At 40.6% G+C, this 23539-nt stretch overlaps 1 protein-coding gene across 2 annotated transcripts in view; it reads left to right on the top strand.

Annotated features, from left to right (window-relative positions):
* Positions 1-8602, top strand: part of PALD1 (phosphatase domain containing paladin 1) — a 335463-nt gene extending 326861 nt beyond the window's left edge. Inside the window, exon 21 of one of the 2 annotated variants that reach the window (XM_069753305.1) lies at positions 6350-8602. In XM_069753305.1, coding sequence (XP_069609406.1) covers positions 6350-6499 — 150 coding nt within the window. In that variant the 3' untranslated portion in view covers positions 6500-8602. The remainder of the gene's footprint in view (positions 1-6349) is intronic. The other variant, XM_069753306.1, reaches the window with a different exon arrangement.
* The last annotated feature ends 14937 nt before the right edge of the window (positions 8603-23539 follow it).

The following is a 23539-nucleotide window of genomic DNA, read 5'->3' as shown; positions in this document are numbered from 1 at the left end:
TCAAAAAGTAAAAAAGTAGAAATGTTTTTTCTCAGCTCATCTCTCCGGCCCATCTGCTCCTCACCATCACCCATCCAATCCTTATTGCATCATCTAATCCTCACTGACAAAATAAAACCCATGTGTGACTCAGAGTGGGAACTTCTGGCTCTGGGGAGGCCCAAGAGGGTTCTGTGCAAGTGTGAGCAGGTTGCGGGATGCATTAACGAGCAGGAGGCAGAGCAAGGGTTAGGCCTCTTTCACACTTCCGTCTTTTTTTTTTTCCGTCACAATACGTCGTTTTGTGAAAAAAGCGGATCCAGCAAATGGTGCTGCTGGATCCGTTTTTTTTCTCATAGACTTGTATTAGCGACAGATTGTGACGGATGGCCACATGTTTCATCTGTCGTCTGCTGGATCTGGTTTAAAATTGCTGTGCGTCGGGCGGAGACAACGCACAGAAGAACTTTTTTTTGTGTACATCGGGAACCTGCGCTGTCGTTGGCTGTAATGGAAGCCTATGGACGCCGCTGACTCTGAAAATCAGGATTCCAGCGACTGATGTCGTCTTTTCAAACTGAGCATGCGTGGAAGAATTTCCCGTCAGGGAAATTCTCTCTCGCGCTCTATCTTTTTCCTGTTGCTGCTGCCTCTGCAGCATCAATAGTAAAAAGATAATGTTAAAAATAATTGAAAAAAATTTAAAAAATCATGATATTCTCACCTTCCGGCGGCCTCCGCAGCCTTGCCAATGCTCCGTTCCCAGTAATGCATAGCAAATAGCTGCGCAGGATGCCGGAAGGTAAAAATCAAGATTTTTTACATTGTTTTTTAATTATTTTTAACATGGGTTGTGTTGTGTATGTGTTTTTGCACCGATAAACTGCGGTGAAGATGCATACACAACATGTGCACATAGCCTTCTAGGATGCACTGGAACTGTCAAAAAAACAGGATCCGTCTTTTCAACATTTTGATGGATTGTGACTGATTGCAAAAAACGGAAGTGTGAAAGAGGCCTTAAAGTTAACTTTACTGAAACAGGGGTATAATGGTGTCGTCCTGCAGGCATTGATGGTCCAGTTCCTGTCAGTGTCGGTGTCCTCGACGTCTTGCATGGGGTCCTAGGTTGCAGAGCGAAGAGCAGTCTCTAACACTGTCGGGGCTTGACAGAGCTCGGCAGAAGTATGCAGGTGAGAAAAGGTAAACTCAGTAAGTCACTCGTATATCTTAGGTGGCACGAGCGCGTTATTCACTGGCCCATGGCGTTGAGTACCTTGAGCAGTGAGAACCAACGGGCGGAATATGGTTCTCTGGTCACAGTCCTTGTAAGTGGCAGCAGGGACAATGTAGCGCGGACCTGCGCTGTCACGGTGCTCAGAGGACGGAGCACCAAACTTGCCCTGCCCCTGCTGCATGTTCCCGCCAAGTCTCTCCCTCGTTTCATGTGCTCTGCCCTTTTTGTCTTAGTTACGCCCCCTGCTGTCAAGTGCAAAGGTCTGTCTGGGCCTCCAAGCTTTTCCCCAGGCAACAAATGTGACAGTCCCGACAGTTCTGGCCCCGACTGTTGTGAATTCTGCTCTTAGGTTCCCTCCAGTGGTTGGTGGTGGGAATGCAGTTGTCTCTGACTCGCAGTCCTGGCCAGGTGTATCGGATAATTACAATTCTGACTGGGATATTTAGGTGTGCAGGATCCTTTAGCCCTTGCCAGTTGTCAATGTTCCTTGTGAAGTGTTGGATCTCTTTCTGGCTTCTCCTGCTTGCTGCCAAATTCAGCAAAGATAAGTGTTTTGTTTTTGTAACTGTGGCACACTGTTGTGTGCTTGTTTCAGCTTTATTCCTGCTCTTTGTAGGATTCACTGGAGTTGCAGATATACGCTCCTACATCTTTAGCTAGATGTAGGAAGTTTTTTGTATATTCTGCTGTGGATGTTTTGAAGGGTTTTAATACTGACCGCACAGAACTCTGTCCTATCCTGTCCTATTTAGCTAGAGTGGCCTCCTGTGCTAAATCCTGTTTTTCTGCCTGTGTATGTTTTTTCCTCTCCGACTCACCGCCAATATTTGTGGGGGGCTGTCTATCCTTTGGGGATTTTCTCTGAGGCAAGATAGTATTCCAATTTCCATCTTTAGAGGTATTTAGTCCTCCGGCTGTGACGAGGTGTCTAGGTGTGTTAGGTACACTCCACGGCTACTTCTAGTTGCGGTGTTAAGTTCAGGATTGCGGTCAGTATAGTGGCCACTTTCTCCAGTGAAAGTTCTCATGCAGCTCCAAGGTCACCGGATCATAACACCGACGCGAGAATGGTACCCCCGGTCTGATCTCTCTTCTTACACATGCGCTTGCAAGGTCATAGTTCACGTTGTGATGTCATGACACCATGACCTTTTGTGCACTTGAATAAAATTGTACTGAACGTCATCTGAGCTGGAAGGCCCAGCCAGCGATTTCAGTGCGAGTGGTGGGATCAGAAGATGCGATGAGGACTGAACTAGTGACTGTGAGCAGCGGTGAGCTGAGTATAAGGATTTCTTTAATGTTTTAGGTATTCCATTTGTTATGCTCTGGGGTCTAGAGGGACTCCAGAGCATAAGGCACATTAAATCTCTGGAGTATAACTTCTTTGCAAATTGAATTTTCTGGGAAAATCCACACGAACAACACGAACATGCAACTTCTAATTTTGCCTTATCCGCTCACCTTTGCTACTATTACCAAATACCCTATCATTAACTTGTGTCCTGACCACATCTAACACTGGCAGTACAGATGGGAAATGTAAGATGGAGTAAAGACACGACTCATTGACCTGGGTAATGTTCGTATAACATTGTCAATTTAATTATACATTTGCAGGAGAAAAAAAGAAAGGCAGTGCTAAATAAAGGTCCAATACATGTGGTTGCTTATACAGACATGTCAGTTAAATTGCCCTTTTCATGGCAAGAATCATGAAAAGGGACAGAACTAGACATTCAGCCTATGAATTGTTTTTTTCTTTTAATATGAAAATATACAACAAAATACTACGTGTGTATAGATCATTAAATAGACATATAAATAGGTTATAGTTACTACCATTGAAAAGATTTAACCAAGCTCCATATATACTACTTTGAAAAATGACTTTCAGACTGAAAAGCAAACCTAGCTTGACATAAGGAAGGGGGATGTAGCATTCTGCTTTGGATAGCTGCCAAAACCTTTGAGTAAACTATCCAGACTGCTCGACCCTCTTTTCGTAGTGCCTCCCCAAATCTACAGTGAGACTTATTAGTGGAGCAGTGCAGATCATAGATGCCAATTGTTACTTTCCCAGGATCTGGAACAGTGTATCGTATTCATGAAACAGAGGGTGAATGTGCTGGCAGCAAAAAATGCAGACTCCTGTCCCTTGCTGTACAAAAGTGACTGGTCGTATAGTTTATAATGACTTTTTCTGCAGTTTAAGGTAGTTGAAGTGACTGAACACAAGAGCTCTGTTGATTCCACTTAACACAAATTATGTATTACTGCCATCTCCTCATATTACAGACTAGTCATGTATCAGTCTTATTCAGCTTTACCTACTGTATCTCTAAGGCAGCCAGAATCCATATAAATCTGTATGTGGGTATATATATTCATATATTGCACTTTTCTATATAAACATTACAATTCCAGGGGTAATGTAGGTACGAATGAAAAAAACAAAACATGGAGAATGGCCATTAAGTTACAGCCAGTGGCCACTTACTATCTGATAAGAGTAAAGTCATATTAGCTGAAACTACTAACCATGTTTAGGTCTGTTATTCACCTAACCACAGTTGCTACTTTCTGTGAGTGCATTTATTTTACCTTTTTATTTTTGTTTTTAACTTTATCTGTGATCAGCCAGTTTAGTCTGGCATGCTGGATATTAGGCAGTCTATCGAAAGCAATCCTAATCTTAAATTTTTGTTCTGTTTGAAAATTGGGTGAGAAACATCTGACTGGGATCCAAGGGATGGCGTTTCTCCTTGCGGAGAGTGACCCAGCCTAACCAGATGTCACACTTTGCACTGACGAGGGGAAGTACCCCGAAACATAGTGACTGGAAATTGAAATCTTGTTTTTGTTTTCTATCCTAAGTCATGTGGCAAGGCTCATTAGAGAGTCGATATTGACTTTTCGGATTGCTACTTCCTATAGGTGGAACTAGAGTTCTAGTCCTCTTCCTCTCTGAAAAGACAATTTAAAACATAAACGGGTATTACCATCTGAGACCTATGTAGCATATTGTGTATATATATATCCTATAAATGTCTGATAATATACTTGTTCCATGACTAATTCTCCCATATGTCAAGTGATTGGGACTGTGCACGTGAATTACTCTATTGAAGTGTATTTCAGTTTCTAAATTCCTACCTGTGCTGATGAGGGCCTAAAGCCCGAAACACGTGTCCACAGGTAGGAATTGGTTGGCTGTGTAAATTTAGAAACTAATCCGCAGCATTGCACGCTTGGCGATTCCAAGCGCTGTGGATTAGACAGGGGTGGAAAGAGATGATTTGCATAGCTCCGCCTACTGCAAAGGATTCTGGGTAAACCTGCTATTCTTTGTATTATGCTGCTTGCAAGTACTTTCCATTTCAGGAAAGCATCCACTATGTATTTCCTTTAAGTAGAGGGCTTTTCGGTCTCTTTCGTCCCGCTACATTTTGCCTAACTTGGGTCTCTCCCTAAGGTGGCTAGCATGTATGTATCGCTTGCTCACCGAGCCCCACTCCATACAGCCAACCAATTCCAGCCCTGTGCTGATGAGGGCCTAAAGCCCGAAACACGTGTCCACAGATAGGAATTGGTTGGCTGTGTAAATTTAGAAACTAATCCGCAGCATTGCACGCTTGGCGATTCCAAGCGCTGTGGATTAGACAGGGGTGGAAAGAGATGATTTGCATAGCTCCGCCTACTGCAAAGGATTCTGGGTAAACCTGCTATTCTTTGTATTATGCTGCTTGCAAGTACTTTCCGTTTCAGGAAAGCATCCACTATGTATTTCCTTTAAGTAGAGGGCTTTTCGGTCTCTTTCATCTCGCTACATTTAGCCCAACTTGGGTCTCTCCCTAAGGTGGCTAGCATGTATGTAAAACAGATAAATGTTTCACTGATCACATTAAACTACAAGGAAGATTGTTACACAAATGTATGACCAGCTTATCTACACAACATCATTAATTTTTTTTATTCATTCATGTTCTTGGGCTTTGTGCCACTCCTTAACACATCAAAAATATACCTTCGACTACATAGTGGGCTGCATGCGGTCCCCAGACTGAAGGCTGTGCACCCCTGATCTAGGGTAATAAAGTGGTAGACTTGAAGGCACCTGCAGTTTCCTTCTCTGTCTGCATGCTGGCTTATAGTGTTCAGTGCAATGCCCAAAAGGTCATACACCTTCTATAGCTGTTGGATAACCCTTTGATATGCTGACAGCCTTCCCTCCCAAAACCACATAGAGATACTCCCTTGGGGGAGGGGAATAAGTCACTGCCAGACCACTAGCCGCTTTCTCATCTCCTTTGAGAATAAAGAATAGGGTATGTTGAAATCTAAATGCCACCATTCACAGTAGACTTTCAGCTGAACCCGCCAATATTGGTGGGTTCGACTGACAGTCTAAAATACTGTGTATGAGGGTGCCAGCCAGCTTATCATTGGAGGAGATGTCGATTGGGCATGTCTGATTTTGGACCGCTAATAGCCTTGTTCTCCTGGAGATGAGCCACTGATCAGCATGCCGGCTTTCTCAGACAACACATGAGGTATCCTTTTTGAAGAATACATTTTTAAATACCATATCAGATGGGGTAACCAGAGCCTAGAATGATGTGAAAATGTGTTTCTTGCTCTGGTATATCTGTGTAATGTATAGACTGCTCACAAAAATCCGTGCAGAATGTGTAATGTTTCATTTATACTGTGGTGGCGCTACAGATGAATTAGTTTTTTTTTTTCTCAGCAGAATTTAGCTGGAAGTGTCAGTAGTGGAGATACTACTATTTTTTTTTACCTTTTTAATCCATAGTCTTTCTTAAGATCCAAATACTTTATGCTTAGAAGATAACCCGGTGTGAATACACAATGTGATCATTAATTAAAAATAAAGATGTAATATTCATTAATGAAGATGGTTACATGTTTTACCTCTTGTGCCATTGTTGTAACATTACAATTGTCTTCACACTTGTTACCAATACTATGTGTATGTATGGAGTAATACTTAAACTGGGTAAACTCCACAGATCACTTGTTTTCTTTGGGTAATAAATCTGAATATATAAACATGAAAATATTTCGATGCACAAAGAATCAAAGTTAATCCTGGAATATGTGTTTTTACAGGTGGCATCCAAAGCTGGAGTTTATGAAGTGCTCAATCAACTTGGCTTCAGTGAATTTGAGAATGTGGAAGACCAGCCTTTGTCTCGGCTGCGCTATCGTTGGCAACTTCAAAACTCCAACTTACTTCCTTTCCGTGGAGAGTTTATTTAGGACTACAAGACCTTCTGGGCTTTGCTTGGTCGAGCTCACTTTTAATTGGATCCTTAGAAAATTACCTTAAAAAAAAAAGCAAACTAAAACTTGTGTTCGCAAGAACTCTGAAACTGCAAAGGGAAAATACCATTGTGACAATATAGCAGACCAGCCATTGACCCTGCTGTATGATCCAATGGATAGTGAATATCCACACTTCCCATCTATCCATTGATTTTATTTTTGTTATTGTCAGAGTAAATTAAATTTTCTCCTACATTAATGGTTTACTACTAAACAAATGGTCTGTACGTGGAAGGACTGTGGATTTATATACGTAAAGAGGACTTTTTATCAAACTTTTTGTGTTTAGCTGGACTCTGGAAATAATGGCAGAATTTTTTAAAAAATATTGCCTCTTTGGTTACATCCGAGTTGATATTTTACTGGGGGCGTGAACGTCTCCCGTATAAATTTCTATCTAATAACACGCACATTGACTTAACTTTTTTTTTTCTTAACTCATTAGGTGTCAAATACTTTGACTGCTTATATCTCTGGAACGGAGAAGTGAAATAAAAAAAAAAAAGTGAATTTGGTGAAGGGTCCTCTTAAATGCTCTAGATTTACTGCCATTTGCTAAGGAGTATTCAATTTAATCAGCTCAATATGGCGCAAATGCTGCATGAAATCATCAGAGGATATATGTACAAAGTATTGGTGTTTGTTATTGTTTTATTATGTGATTATGTGATTAAAGATTCTTTTAAAAAATAGACTAAAAGGAAAGCTAAAAAATATCTGGAAATAGGGTGCATTTTGGCTTATTTGAGGACTATAACAGATCTAGAACCTTCTGTGTTGTTGTTTATTTTCGGAAGATAGTAATATTTTAAAGATAGTGTTTCTTCTGTATTATACAGAATGCTTGCTAGTACTATTTTTCTCTGGTAAATAGTCTTCCTAAAACAGTTCTAACAAGTAATTGTGGACTAATCAGAATTACATTTAAAAAGGAACTGTAACTTGCTCCAAAATTTGTTAAATACCTTGTAAAAAATCAATGCGCTCCCACAAATTATTTTTTTCCCCCCCGTTACGCTATTGTAGAGATAGTCAGCTTGTTGCTTGTGGACCGCAGCATGTGAAATCTCTACTTGCAGTTCAACTGGGTGTTTCCCAAGTCTTCTCCTGGGGGCATGTGCTTTCACACCTTCCTTGCAGAACAAGAGTTTGGGACTACTGGATCAACTGCTGAGCTGTGATTGGCAACTTCTGGGAGGAAAGGTTTAAATTGTGTGCCCTCAGAGAAAACTCTGAAGAAACACCTAGTTGAAATACAAGCAGAGATTTCACATACTGTGCTCCGCTCCTAAAGTAACAAATGTGAATATCTCTGCAATGGAGCAACGCAGCACAAAAAAAGAAAAAGCGGCAGCATTAACGGAGCTTAGGGAGTTTTACAAGGTATATAACTCAAGTTTTTGTTCAAGTGATAGGTTCTTTATAATATGTTCTCACTATTGTTTAGGGCAGAGAAATATTTAGAGGGCTGGGTTTTGGGGCTTATGATCTGGGTGCTGGGAGCCAGGGTCAAGGTAAAAAGGCTCTCTGACTTTTCTGGGGTATTTTGATACAGGACTACGGCAGCATATGTAATCTTTGCCTGTATGGGAAGCCTGGAAAAGTGGAATATAGTTTTGAAAAGACTAAAGGAAATATAGTGTAGTGGTTTAAAAAATATATAGAAATATGCATTTATTGAAAATGTGTCTTTGCCTTCCTGATACCTGAAGAGTGGATTGTCCTTTTTCCCCCAAATTGGAGATGCAGCATTTGATACATGTAACGAGCTACTATATGTTTTCAAGATGAGGCAGAAAGTTACACTGTTACATTTATTCCAGCCCTACACTGCCCCATCAGTATCTGCTAATAATACTGCCCCCTGTAGTCAGGGATGGGTATTGCTTTGTGCTTATTTCTTGTCTAGCTTCAAGCACGGTGCACCATGACATAGTGACTGATGAAAGTCAATTTAAGCTCTTAGCGAGGTCACCTTATTATATTCACAAATGTGTGTAGTCTGAATCAATGTGAGAAATTAAATGTTAATTGTCCAAATTTTAAGATGAACTTTCCTTTTTTAATTGTATTTTCCCTCAAATAGGTATTTGACAGACCATTCTAGGTAGCTCCAACTGTACCTGCCTGCACCTCTGATTTAAAATGGGACCATTTGTCAGCCAGTCTGAACATAAAATGATGGCGTGTTGCTTCATTTTTCATATTACAAAGGACCATTGCTTCTAGTGGAGAGTATTTTCATAATATATACAGTTGCCAATGTAGAATAAAGCTATTTGGTCTTTGTGCCACTAAACAGGCCCTTTGCATGATACCGAAGACTTATCAAAGCAGATATTAGAGCTTTATGTTTTTGACAATTATGCAGCTTCGTTGGTGTTTGTTCATAAATAAAAAAATTCATAAAAATTCAGATTTAGCCGCCATTGTTCAGTAATTAAAAAGCTGTGTCCCCAGCTCTGTAGTAGAAGAGCCCAGCTGTACTGTTATAATATATAAATTACAGTATAGTACCTAGACCTTACAAGCAGGAACAGAATATCAGAGGACTTTTCTACATCGCCAAGTATTGACGATTGCAAATTTGTAACATACACATTTCACTAAAGGAGAAAAAGGTCAATTTATGCTGCAAAAGCAGAAGAAAGATGTGACATTTTCATTAGCACCAACATAGTAATTTTAATAATTTTAGTATTTTTTATGATCTCCCCTTTTAAACTCCGATGTATGTCAATTCTGCTGCTCTTTTAGTCCAGCCTTTCCTGCAGCTGGTAACGTGCCATAAATCATTCAGGTGACGTCTGCAGTCAATCCAGAGAAACATCAGAGTGATGATGCTGTAATCAAGTGAGATTTGTGAGGGTAGGTGCCCATGATCCGGAGTTGCTGCAGGTTTGACCTGGCGTATTTATGCAGCATTCAACCCGCAGCGTCCAAATGTTACATCATAGTGGATAGAATTTCAAGAAATCCCATTTCCACTGTGTGCCCACAGACGCCGACGGATCACCCGTGGAGACAGACATGTGTTGCATCTTTCCAGACTGCAGCATGTAATTTTCTCTTGTGGATATGGTTGTCTCCACAAGCGAAATTACATCAATAGAATGTATTGGATGTGGTAAATCTGCACAGTTCAATAAACACATGCGGATTCACCTGCATGCAATAGAAGGCAGCGCTGTTAATGCAGCGAACATGCGCTTAATTTGATATTGTTTTCTTTTTTTCTTTTTTAGATTATACCGGGACATTTTTTATAAAAGTGTGGCACATTGTATGCCCTAGTTCAGCATTGTATGATGTAGAATACTGCCATAATGCAGCATCCAATTAATGTAGCATATTTTATTTTACTTTGCATGTATGTACGTATGTGTGTGTATATATAATTAGTGCTCAGCATAAATGAGTACACCCTCTTTTGAAAGGTAAGATTTTAATCCATATCTCATTGAACAAGACATGACAAGACTGAGCCTGATAGAACCTTTTTTTAACACATAACATGAGTAAGGTTGATAAAACTTTCAATATAAAATCTCCAGTTTTACTCAAATTATTTGATGTAAAAATGAATACGCCCCACATCAAAAACTAAAACTACTGCACACAGTATTTTGGATGACCTCCATGATTTTTAAGGATAGCAGCAAGTCTAGGCATGGAATGAGCAAGTTGGTGACATACTGCACCATCTTTTGTTTTCCATTATTCAACAATCTCTTTAACCTCTTAACCCCATTATCCCTTTTTTTGGTTTCGTTTTTGGCTTCCCTTGTTCCCAGAGCCATACATTTTTTTTATTGTTTGGGCTTGTTTTTTGCGTGACAAGCTGTACTTTTGAACGACACCATTGGTTTTAACATATCGTGTACTGGAAAACGGGAAAAAAATCCATGTGGTCCTCACTCCTCCTGTACCAGTTGTGGCTTGTATTGTTCAAGATTATTGTACTTGTTTTTATTATATATACCCCTCCTCACATGTAAAGCGCCATGGAATAAATGGCGCTATAATAATAAATAATAATAATGTGCGGTGAAATTGCAAAAAAAGTGCAATTCCACTGTTGTTTTGGGGGGATTTTTTTACCATGTTAACTAAATGCTATAACTGACAAATACAAGTTCATAGACAACAAACATGTCTCGGTTCTTTTTTATTTCAGTGGTGAAAAAAAAATCTAAACTTTGGTAAAAAAAAAAAATGGCACCATTTTCTGAGTCCTGTAGAGCAGGGGTCCCCAACTCCAGTCCTCAAGGCCCACCAACATGTCATGTTTTCAGGATTTCCTTAGTCTTGCCCAGGTAATAATTGCATCACCTGTGCAATGCAAAGGAAATCCTGAAAACATGACCTGTTGGTGGGCCTTGAGGACTGGAGTTGGGGACCCCTGCTGTAGAGTCTCCATTTTTCATGATTTGGAGCTGGGTGAGGGCTTATTTTTTTGTGCGCCATCCCGACATTTCTATTGATACCATTTTGGTGTGGATACAAAATCCTTTTATCGTCCTTTATTGCATTTTATTGCAATGTAGCGGAGACCAAAAAAAATTTATTCTGGCATTTTGACTTTTTTTTCACCACTCCTTATAGTGATCTGGTTAAATTGTTTTTATATTGATTGGGTGATTCTGAAAGCGGCGATACCAAATATGTGTATGTTTGAATTTTTTTTATTGTTTTAGTTTGAATGGGGCAAAAGGGGGGTGATTTGAACTTTTTTTCTTTTATATACTTTTTGCATGCTTTAGACTAAAAGCTGCAGTTTTCTGATTGACTCTGCTACATACAGGTGATGATCAGATCGCCTGAATGCAGCAAAAACGCTCACTTGCTATGAGTCCTGACCACCGGGCTGCGCTCATAAGAATCCGACTATGGCAACTATAGAGGTCTGCTGGAAACCTCTGGTTGTCATGCCAATCCATCGGTGACCTGCGATCATGTGTCGGGGTCACCGATGGGTGGGATTTCCCATGCGCTTCCAGGAAGCGCTAGTTAAATGCCTCTGTCAGAGATTGACAGCAGCATTTAACTAGTTAACATCTAGGGGTGGATTGTGATTCCACCCACGGCTGTTAGAGGCACATGTCAACTGTTAAAAACAGCTGACATGTGCCGTGAAAGATGTGGGCTCAGCGCCTTAGCCCACATCAAAGGGAGGATGGAGAGTGATGCTCAACTTGTGACTTTGGAATTCCACATGTGGAGGTTTCAGCAGGGTTCAGATAAGGAATATATTTTTGGCCGCTGAATCACTTTCATCATGATCTTTTACATTTATGCTGAGCACTGTATATGTGTACGTGTATGTATATATGTGTGTATGTATATGCATATGTATATATATATATATATATATATATATATATATATATATATATATATATTTATGCATGGCACTTATAGCCAAAATTATACAGAATCTTTTGTATAGTTTAGTTAATTTTTGCCTTTGCCATTATTTATATATTTTTTATATATATATTTGAATTGACCAAAAACAGTGTAAGCAAAATAAATTGTAGATCCTTTTTTCCCACCTTTTGGGTCTGTATGGATATTATTAAAATTGCAATACATTGTGCTTGAAAAATAAAACCATTTGAAAATGTTTTGAACAAAGAAAAGTAAGATTTTGACACTTTGCACAGTCCATCATTTTGCAAAACTTTAAAGAAGCAAGACTGTCATATAGTCAAATTTATTCCTCATTTACTATACAGTTCTAAATTTGTATTTATTATGCAAATTTTGTTTTGTAGTAATTTAGTATGAAGTGATTTTCCATTTTATGTATAGTATTGTGAATGTTCTAACCATTTTTTTTTTTCAATCGCATGTATCACAAAGGACAGATTTGGTATTTGTTATGTCTTCGTTTGAACTTTTTGCATTTTTTGCTCATTTGCTATTTTAGACATGGAGAGCTCCCTTTCAGATGTAGGCTTCTTCTAGAACCCTTTTCCCCTTCTTCATGTAGAGCATTATTTTTGTACCTTGTTCTGGAAAGAATAAATGGCGTATTCTTGCTGATATTTTCTTACATGCTTAACCTGAATCGTATTTTGCTAACAAGACACATTGAAAATTTTAAAAATCTCCTTATGAATATTTGTACAGAATTCTGTATTTTTACTGTATTATCAAAAAATTTTCAATTTTCTGTAGAAAACTGTTTTAACCAACTTTAGACTTTTGTTAAGTTCTTTATGGGACCGTAAAAAGATATTACTGTACAGTACTTGTGGAATTTGGTAATTTATAAGTAAAAATATGACAAATGCGTCTATGCAATTATTTGCAATACAATGAGTGGAAATTTTTCTCTTGAGAAATTAGGAACTTCTCGTATCGGAAAAAAGGCACAGACTGCTTGCAAAAAATGGAAACTACAAAATAAGTCTCGTTTTCTCAATGAAACCTGAAGATAAAGCCCTCTAAATGTACCCTAGAATATTTTTTTTTACATTTTTTTTTACCTAAACATAAGTTATATGGTCCTTACCTACCAAATTGCATCCCAATTTAATATCAACATGGCAAAATTTGTGTTGATGATTTTTTGTTTCTTTGCAGAATTCATCACTATTGTATCTCCCAATGTGCCTAATTTCTTGAAGAAATTCCACAGTAGAAAAAAACACAATGAAATCTGAATATTTATCATTGCGGATTTTAGTGCATTTACTTCATATTTCACCCTTTTCCTTGCCAACAGTGAAATCAGCTGTGGCATTTACAGGATTAGCTGACATTCAGTTTTCCAATTCCGATATACACTGCTCAAAAAAATAAAGGGAACACTAAAATCCCACATCCTAGATATCACTGAATGAAATATTCCAGTTGTAAATCTTTATTTATTACATAGTGGAATGTGTTGAGAACAATAAAACCTAAAAATGATCAACGTAAATCACAACTAGTATCCCAAGGAGGTTTGGAGTTGGAAGGATGCTCAAAATCAAAGTGGAAAATGAAGTTACAGGCTGATCCAACTTCAGTGGAAATGCCTCAAGACAAGGAAATGATGCTCAGTAGTGTGTGTGTCCTCCACGTGCCTGTATGACCTCCCTACAATGCCTAGGCATGCTCCTGATGAGGCGGCGGATGGTCTCCTGAGGGATTTCCTCCCAGACTTGGACTAAAGCATCCACCAACTCCTGGACAGCCTGTGGTGCAATGTGATGTTGGTGGATGGTGCGAGACATGATATTCCAGATGTGTTCAATCGGATTCAGGTCTGGGGAATGGGCGGGCCAGTCCATAGCTTCAATGCCTTCATCTTGCAGGAACTGTTGACACACTCCAGCCACATGAGATCTGGCATTGTCCTGTATTAGGAGGAACCCGGGGCCAACCGCACCAGCATATGGTCTCACAAGGGGTCTGAGGATAATAATAATGATGATTTTTATTTATATAGCGACCAACATATTCCGCAGCACTTTACAATTAAGCGGGGGCATGTACAGACAATAAATTCAGTAAAAGTTAAGACAATTTAAAAATTTAGATAGTGACATTAGGGGTGAGGTCCCTGCTCGCAAGCTTACAATCTACAAGGAAATGGGGGGACACAATAGGTGAAAAGTGCTTGTTATTTCAGGTCTGGCAATTATAATAAGGATCTCATCTTGGTACCAAATGGCAGTCAGGCTACCTCTGGCGAGCACATGGAGGGCTGTGCGGCCCTCCAAAGAAATGCCACCCCATACCATTATTGACCCACTGTCAAACCGGTCATGCTGAAGGATGTGTTGCAGGCAGCAGGTCCCTCTCCACGGCGTCTCCAGACTGTTACATGTGCTCACTGCGAACCTGCTTTCATCTGTGAAGAGCACAGGGTGCCAGTGGTGTTCTGTGGAAAATGCCAAGCGTCCTGCATGGTGTTAGGGTGTGAGCATAACCCCCATCTCTGGATGTCAGGCACTTAGATGATCCTCATGGAGTCGGTTTCTAACCGTTTGTACAGACACATGCACATTTGTGGCCTGCTGGAGGTCATTTTGCAGGGCTCTGGCAGTGCTCCTCCTGTTCCTCCTTGCACAAAGGCTGAGGTAGCAGTCCTGCTGCTGGGTTGTTGCTCTCCTACGGCCCCCTCCACATCTCCTGGTCTACTGGGCTGTCTCATGGTAGTGCCTCTGGACACTACGCTGACAAACACTACAAACTTTCTTGCCACAGCTCGCATTGATGGGCCATCCTGGATAAGCTGCACTACCTGAGCCACTTGTGTGGGTTGTAGAGTCCGTCTCATGCTACCACGAGTGTGAAAGCACAACTAACATTCAAAAGTGACCAAAACATCAGCCAGAAAGCATTGGTACTGAGATGTGGTCTGTGGTCCCCACCTGCAGAACCACTCCTTTATTGTGTCTTGATAATTGCCAGTAATTTCCATCTGTTGTCTATTCCATTTGCACAACAGCATGTGAAATTGATTGTCAAACAGTGTTGCTTCCTAAGTGAACAGTTTGATTTCACAGAAGTTTGATTCACTTGGAGTTATATTCTGTTGTTCAAGTGTTCCCTTTATTTTTTTTGAGCAGTGTATTTTTGCTGGTCATTTTCTTCTTGATGTGTGAATGAGATGTCTTCCAATCTCATTTGCAACACTACTAATGTATTGTGTTGATTTTGGGCTAACCCACAGGAGATTGTACCCTTAATGATGTGTTTTTGGATGCTTGTGTCTTCTACTAGGGTTGAGCGAAACGGGTCGGCCAGATTCAGAAGTCGCCGACTTTTGGCAAAGTCGGGTTTCATGAAACCCGACCCGACCCCAGTGTGGGGTCGGCCATGAGGTCGGCGATCTTCTGAATCTGGAATCGGAATTCCGATACCGATTCCCGATATGTTTAAGATATCGGGAAACGGTATCGGAATTCAGATTTAAGTGTAAAATAAAGAATAAAAATAAAAAATATTGCTATACTAACCCTCGGACGCGCCCTGGTTGTAACCGGGAGCCTTCCTTCCTAAGAATGAGCGCCTGAAGGACCTTTCGATGACGTCGCAGCTTGTGATTGGTCGCATGAGCGGTCACATGGGCGTCACGCGACCAATCACAAGCCGCGACGTCATCGAAAGGTCCTTCAAGCGCTGATTCTTAGGAAGGAAGGCTGCGGGTTAGAACCAGGGCGCGTCCGAGGGTGAGTATATTCCTAATAGGTATATACTCACCCTCGGACGCACCCTGGTTCTAACCCGCAGCCTTCCTTCCTAAGAATCAGCGCTTGAAGGACCTTTTGATGACGTCGCGGCTTGTGATTGGTCGCGTGAGCGGTCACATGGGCGTCACGCGTCCGAGGGTGAGTATAGCAATATTTTTTATTTTTATTCTTTATTTTACACATTAATATGGATCGCAGGGCCTGAAGGAGAGTTTCCTCTCCTTCAGACCCTGGGAACCATTAGAAACCCAATGCACTGCATTGGGTTTCGTGTTTCGGCCGACCCCGACTTTTCTATAGGATCGGCCGATTTCACTCAACCCGACTTTTGAAAAAGTCGGGTTTCGTGAAATCCGACCCGATCCTATAAAAACAAAAGTCGCTCAACCCTATCTTCTACATTTAACATACAACTTGTGGTGGATACAAATTTAGTTGGAAGCTAGAATACCTACTGGATGAACTGCATATTGTATGTTCACAAGTTCTCTTCATCATGATGAGATCATTGTTCTATTGGGGCCATAAAATCACTTTCAATACAAAGCACTGATCTCAACATAATTGTATATGTCTAGGATTACACAGTTTAAAAGATGAAGGAAGACCCAATTCCATCCAGTTCCAGCTAAAACCTCACATGGAGGAAGGTAAAAACTCCATGAGGCAAGTGCGAATTGCCCATTTTAGGGGAAAAATTCCTTCCCTATTCCACATATGACAATCAGACTAGTTCCTTGGATTAACCTCCATCACATAATCTACTGCTCATAACCTGTAACATATTTTTAACAAAGGCATACAGCACCTCCTTTAACTTTCTTTCGTGAATTAAGCATTACAACATCATGTGGCAGACAGTTCCGTAGTCTCACTGCTCTTACAGTAAAAAAGGTGTAAAAAGATAATATAAAGATCTGTGTGCTGTTCCTTCATATATTTGTACATGGGAATAAAATTGATCCTAACGCCTTCATTTTCCAAACTGATTAACTCCAAGTTTGATAAACTATTTTGGTATTGCTATTCACCCATTCCCTTAATAACTTTGGTCGCTCTCCTCTGTACTCACTTTAGTTCAGCTATATCCTTCTTATACACTGAAGTCCAAAATTGTATTAGAAAAATTACAAAAGAACAACCCAAATCCAAAATAAAAGCTATATATAAATCAGTATCACAATCATAAATATAGTGATATTCGCTCACCCGGGTGTCTTTTGAATAGAAAGAAAGTGGAGACCACTTAGACCAAGAACCAAAACCAATCACCAAACCAAAGGATGCACCAGGAAGACCAGACTTGATCAAAATATCTTCCTTTATTAATTTACTATCAAGCAGCGATACAATATATAAAACTTCCATTAAAAAATACGATAAAATACAAAACAATCATACAAAAAAGTGTGCAGCACGGGACGGCAATATATGCAAAAAAGTGCTGAAGTGCAATAAAATTCAAAGAACCCAAATTTCAGGGAAGGAATTCAGTTTCCTCTCCTTCAGACCCTGGGAACCATTGGGTTTCGTGTTTCGGCCGACCCCGACTTTTTTATAGGATCGGCCGATTTCACTCGACCCGACTTTTGAAAAAGTCGGGTTTCGTGAAACCCGACCCGATCCTATAAAAGTAAAAGTCGCTCAACCCTAGTTGCCAGTGTGTTCTATCCACAATACAAAAGTAAATGTTGCCTGTTGCTTCCCCCCTGGAAAGGGATGTTCCCATGCTGCAGTATCAAAACATGCTGTAAGACAATCTTGACAGTGGTTTTCACCAACACAGCAGATAGGCGCACAGTTTGAATTGCAGTGATGGCTTTCCAACCACAGAAAGATCAGTTGTCAATGCAAAAACATTAGCTTTCTTGCTGCGCTGTAGTCCTGTGTTACAACCCCACCAAGGACAGCATCTGCAAAGAGTTTGAATGTTTTACCCGTGTTTACGAGGGTTTACTCCCAGTAATTGTTTTTCTACCCACACTACAAAGACATACAGATAGTAAATTTAGATTGTGAGTCCCAATGATGACAGTGCCAGTAATGTCTGTAATGCGAATGTTGAACTATTGGCACTATATAAGTGATAAAACCCCCACAAAAATTGAAAGTGATACCCCGCCACACTCAGGTGGCACACATATCAGTTTCTTAGATCACTATTGTCTGAAAAATGTAAGGAAAGTAACATGGGTACATGGGTAGTTGACTCAGACAGTGGAGGACTGCCAGTATCAGAGGTCTGCTGCTACAGGCAACACACATGAAGGAAAACCAACGCAGAATCTACACATTTACAAAAGTGACATCAATTTCACCACAGTAGAAATAGTATAATAAGGACCGACAGGTCTTCCAATACACCCAACCCAGCAGATGGACACCCAAGCAGGACTGTTCACATTTCCACAAATTAGTGTTAAAATATCCAGCAGCAACAGCAGGCACATAAGCCCCACTAAAGATATCACAGTAAATATCTGACAGCTGGGCAAATACATATACTATGTCTCCAAAACATCAATTAGATCATCCTATCAAAAACGGAATATCTTTTAAGATAATAATCAACAAATCTTTATTGAACATGACAATAATTACTTAAAACAAAAATTATAAGTTAGCACGATTGGACTACACATGGTACATTCAGGTAAGAAGTGGTATCCATAATATCAAAAAAATTCGTATCACATTGTTCTCATAATCGCCGTCTTCAGTGTGTAAGTAAGAAACTTTATATTCAACGCCACTAAATGAAAAAAAGGCTGGATATAGTGGCCTGTATCATGTTTATCAACATAAAAAAATATTTTAATGTGCTTGAGGTCTGCAGACCGCTTCATATCATTGCCACAAAATGACAACATGGACTATGGCGGGCTGTATCACATTCCACAACAGAAATTTTTTTAAATGTGCGTTAGGTCTGCAGACAGGTTACACCACCACAAAATGACAACGTGGGATTTGGTGGGCTGTATCACATTCAGCAACAGAAAGTATATATTTTTTTAATGCCCGTTAGGTCTACAGACGGGTTGCATTGTGGCCAATACATGTGAACCCTTTTTTAAGAAAGTTCCTTCTTGGAATGAAAAATGGTTAATGCTAGAATCGATTACATATAAAATCTGATATTGCTCTTTTACGTCATCTAAGTCTATGTACCTATGTAATAAACTGGATAGTTTGCCAAATAAATGATAAGATACCATATTCTGCATCTGTGTAAAGTAAACTTAAGTGTACTGTGCTAACTGTTCAAATAGAGGAGTGGTTGCCAACATCTGCAAAGGGGCCCATTTGGGGATTCACCAGTTCTCCTGTGAGCCAATCCAATCCTGGATTCAATCATGGACAAGAGTAGTGCTATTTCCAAAGAAAATGTATGCAATTTAGTCCAAGTGAATAATCCAAATTTGGTTTCTTTAGATAAATGTATTAAAATTTCAATATTTGTTAAATATTATTTTTTTAGGTCTAAAACAGTAATGTCATAAAAATATTTACATGGGTCCATGACTTTTGCTTATTTGATGAACAGACTCAGCTGCATAGTTACATAGTTCACACCCTGAGACTTGGAAAATGAGTGGGTATTTTAGATTGTGGTTGGGTATCCGTAACTGTGACCACTTGTACAGAGTATCTCCAATGACAGGATATAAAACCATTTCCTAATAGTCTAGGACATTTGCCAAGGAGTCTGGAAAGTGATTCATTAGAAGTCATCAAAAGAGTTAATTTAAAGAAGTTGATACTTATTCTCTAGGAAGTACCGTAGATATTATTAACTCCTTTACCCCGAAGCCTGTTTTCACCTTCCTGACGAGACCAAATTTTACAATATTAAGCTAATAACTCTGGAAAGCTTCAACGGATTCCACTATTTCTGAGACTGTTTTCTTGTGACATATTGTTCTTCATTATAGTGGTTAAATTTGTTCGATAAGACTTGCATTTATGAGTGAAAATATCGGAAATTTGACAAAAATTTGGAAAATGTTGCAATTTTCAAACTTTTAATTTTTATTCCCTAAAATCAGAGTAATATCACATAATAGTTATTATTTAACATTTCCCACCTGTCTACTTTACGTCAGCACAATTTTTTAAATAATTTTTTTTGTTAGGAAGTTATAGGGGTTAAAAGTTGACCAGCAATTTCTCATTTTTCCACTGAAATCTACAAAATATTTTTTTTAGGGACCACATCAAAACTTTTTTTCACACATTTTTCTGTTGCCCTTGCAAAAAAAAAAAAAAAGGACCACAAAATTACTTGTGCAAGTCCTCCGGAGTACGCTGATACTCCATTTCTGAGGGAAAACTGTTGTGAATTCTGTGGCAGAGCTCCCTCCTGTGGTCACAAGTGGTACTTCGGCTGATTCTCTCTGTGAGCTTCCGTTGGTGGAGGAAAGTGGTACTGCGGCTTCTGAGTTTCCTTCCTCAGGTGATGTGGTTAAGTCGTTAGGTGCTGCTCTATTTAACTCCACCTAGTGCTTTGATCCTGGCCTCCAGTCAATGTTCTAGTATTGGACCTGTTTCCTCCTGGATCGTTCCTGTGGCCTGCTGCTCTGCATAGCTAAGTTCCGCTTTTGCCTTTTGTTTGCTGTTTTTTTTCTTTCCAGCTTGCTTATTTGTTTTCTCGTGCTTGCTGGAAGCTCTGGGACGCAGAGGGTGTACCTCCGTGCCGTTAGTTCGGTACGGAGGGTCTTTTTGTCCCCTTTGCGTGGTTGTTTGTAGGGTTTTGTGTTGACCGCAAAGTTACCTTTCCTATCCTCGCTCTGTTCAGAAAGTCGGGCCTCACTTTGCTAAATCTATTTCATCTCTACGTTTGTCATTTCATCTTAACTCACAGTCATTATATGTGGGGGCTGCCTTTACCTTTGGGGTATTTCTCTGAGGCAAGGTAGGCTTATTTTCTATCTTCAGGCTAGCTAGTTTCTCAGGCTGTGCCGAGTTGCATAGGGAGCGGTAGGCGCAATCCACGGCTGCCTCTAGTGTGGTTGGAGAGGATTAGGGATTGCGGTCAGCAGAGTTTCCACGTCTCAGAGCTCGTTCTATGTTTTTGGGTTATTGTCAGGTCACTGTATGTGCTCTGACTCCTATGTCCATTGTGGTACTGAATTACCAGATCATAACAGTACTGGAGGCCTAAAGTACTAATGATTCTCAATAGAGGGAAAAAAGTTCTGAGACCATTTTTTTTTCTCTGCATTGTGTTTTGCCTTTTTTTTCCCCTAGACATTTGGGTGGTTCAGGACACAGGTGTGGACATGGACATTCAGGGTCTGTGCTCTTCAATGGATAATCTCGTTATAAATGTACAAAAGATTCAAGATTTGGTGGTTCAGAAGCCTATGTTAGAACCAAGAATTCCTATTCCTGATTTGTTTTATGGTGATAGAGCCAAGTTTGTGAATTTCAAAAATAATTGCAAACTGTTTCTGGCCTTGAAACCTCACTCCTCTGGTGACCCAGTTCAACAAGTGAGAATTATTATTTCTTTTTTGCGTGGCGACCCTCAAGACTGGGCATTTTCCGTTGCGCCAGGAGATCCTGCATTGAGTAATGTTGATGCGTTTTTCCTGGCGCTCGGATTGCTGTACGATGAGCCTAATTCAGTGGATCAGGCAGAGAAAAATTTGCTGGCTCTGTGTCAGGGTCAGGATGAGATAGAGGTATATTGTCAGAAATTTAGAAAGTGGTCCGTACTCACTCAATGGAATGAAGGTGCGCTCGCAGCTATTTTCAGAAAAGGTCTCTCTGAGGCCCTTAGGGATGTCATGGTGGGATTTCCTATGCCTGCTGGTCTGAATGAGTCTATGTCTTTGGCCATTCAGATCGGTCGACGCTTGCGTGAGCGTAAATCTGTGCACCATTTGGCGGTATTACCTGAGCTTAAACCTGAGCCTGTGCAGTGCGATAGGACTTTGACCAGAGTTGAACGGCAAGAACACAGACGTCTGAATGGGCTGTGTTTCTACTGTGGTGATTCCACTCATGCTATCTCTGATTGTCCTAAGCGCACTAAGCGGTTCGCTAGGTCTGCCACCATTGGTACGGTACAGTCAAAATTTCTTCTGTCCGTTACCTTGATCTGCTCCTTGTCATCGTATTCTGTCATGGCATTTGTGGATTCAGGCGCTGCCCTGAATTTGATGGACTTGGAGTATACTAGGCATTGTGGGTTTTTCTTGGAGCCCTTGCAGTGTCCTATTCCATTGAGAGGAATTGATGCTACGCCTTTGGCCAAGAATAAGCCACAGTATTGGACCCAGCTGACCATGTGCATGGCTCCTGCACATCAGGAGGTTATTCGCTTTCTGGTGTTGCATAATCTGCACGATGTGGTCGTGTTGGGGTTGCCATGGCTACAAGTCCACAATCCAGTATTAGATTGGAAATCCATGTCTGTGTCCAGCTGGGGTTGTCAGGGGGTACATGGTGATGTCCCATTTCTGACTATTTGGTCATCCACCCCTTCTGAGGTTCCAGAGTTCTGATTACCGGGATGTATTTGATGAGCCCAAGTCCGATACCCTACCTCCGCATAGGCATTGTGATTGTGCTATCGATTTGATTCCTAGTAGTAAATTCCCAAAAGGTCGACTGTTTAATTTATCTGTGCCTGAGCACGCCGCTATGCGGAGTTATGTGAAGGAGTCCTTGGAGAAGGGGCATATTCGCCCGTCATCGTCGCCATTAGGAGCAGGGTTCTTTTTTGTAGCCAAGAAGGATGGTTCACTGAGACCTTGTATAGATTACCGCCTTCTAAATAAGATCACGGTTAAATTTCAGTACCCCTTGCCTTTGTTATCTGATTTGTTTGCTCGGATTAAGGGGGCTAGTTGGTTCACCAAGATAGATCTTCGTGGTGCGTATAATCTTGTGCGTATTAAGCGAGGCGATGAATGGAAAACTGCATTTAATACGCAAGAGGGCCATTTTGAGTATCTAGTAATGCCATTCGGACTTGCCAATGCTCCATCAGTGTTTCAGTCCTTTATGCATGACATCTTCCGAGAGTACCTGGATAAATTCCTGATTGTGTACTTGGATGACATTTTGATCTTTTCGGATGATTGGGAGTCTCATGTGAAGCAGGTCAGAACGGTGTTCCAGGTCCGGCGTGCTAATTCTTTGTTTGTGAAGGGATCAAAGTGTCTCTTTGGTGTTCAGAAGGTTTCATTTTTGGGGTTCATCTTTTCCCCTTCTACTATCGAGATGGACCCTGTTAAGGTCCAAGCCATCCATGATTGGACTCAGCCGACATCTCTGAAAAGTCTGCAAAAGTTTCTGGGCTTTGCTAATTTTTATCGTCGCTTCATCTGCAATTTTTCTAGTATTGCTAAACCATTGACCGATTTGATCAAGAAGGGTGCTGATGTGGGCAATTGGTCTTCTGCTGCTGTGAAAGCTTTTCAAGAGTTGAAGCGTCGTTTTTCTTCTGCCCCTGTGTTGTGTCAACCAGATGTTTCGCTTCCGTTCCAGGTCGAGGTTGATGCTTCTGAGATTGGAGCAGGGGCTGTTTTGTCGCAGAGAAGTTCTGATTGCTCGGTGATGAAACCATGCGCCTTCTTTTCCAGGAAGGTTTTCGCCTGCTGAGCGTAATTATGATGTGGGTAATCGAGAGTTGCTGGCCATGAAGTGGGCATTCGAGGAGTGGCGTCATTGGCTTGAAGGAGCCAAGCATCGTGTGGTGGTCTTGACTGATCATAAGAACTTGACTTATCTCGAGTCTGCCAAGCGGTTGAATCCTAGACAGGCTCGTTGG

Source organism: Ranitomeya imitator, chromosome 2 (assembly GCF_032444005.1).
Source record: "Ranitomeya imitator isolate aRanImi1 chromosome 2, aRanImi1.pri, whole genome shotgun sequence".
Lineage (NCBI taxonomy): Eukaryota > Metazoa > Chordata > Amphibia > Anura > Dendrobatidae > Ranitomeya > Ranitomeya imitator.
Note: the sequence above shows the minus strand (reverse complement) of the source record. Positions and strands in the feature narration are given on the sequence as shown.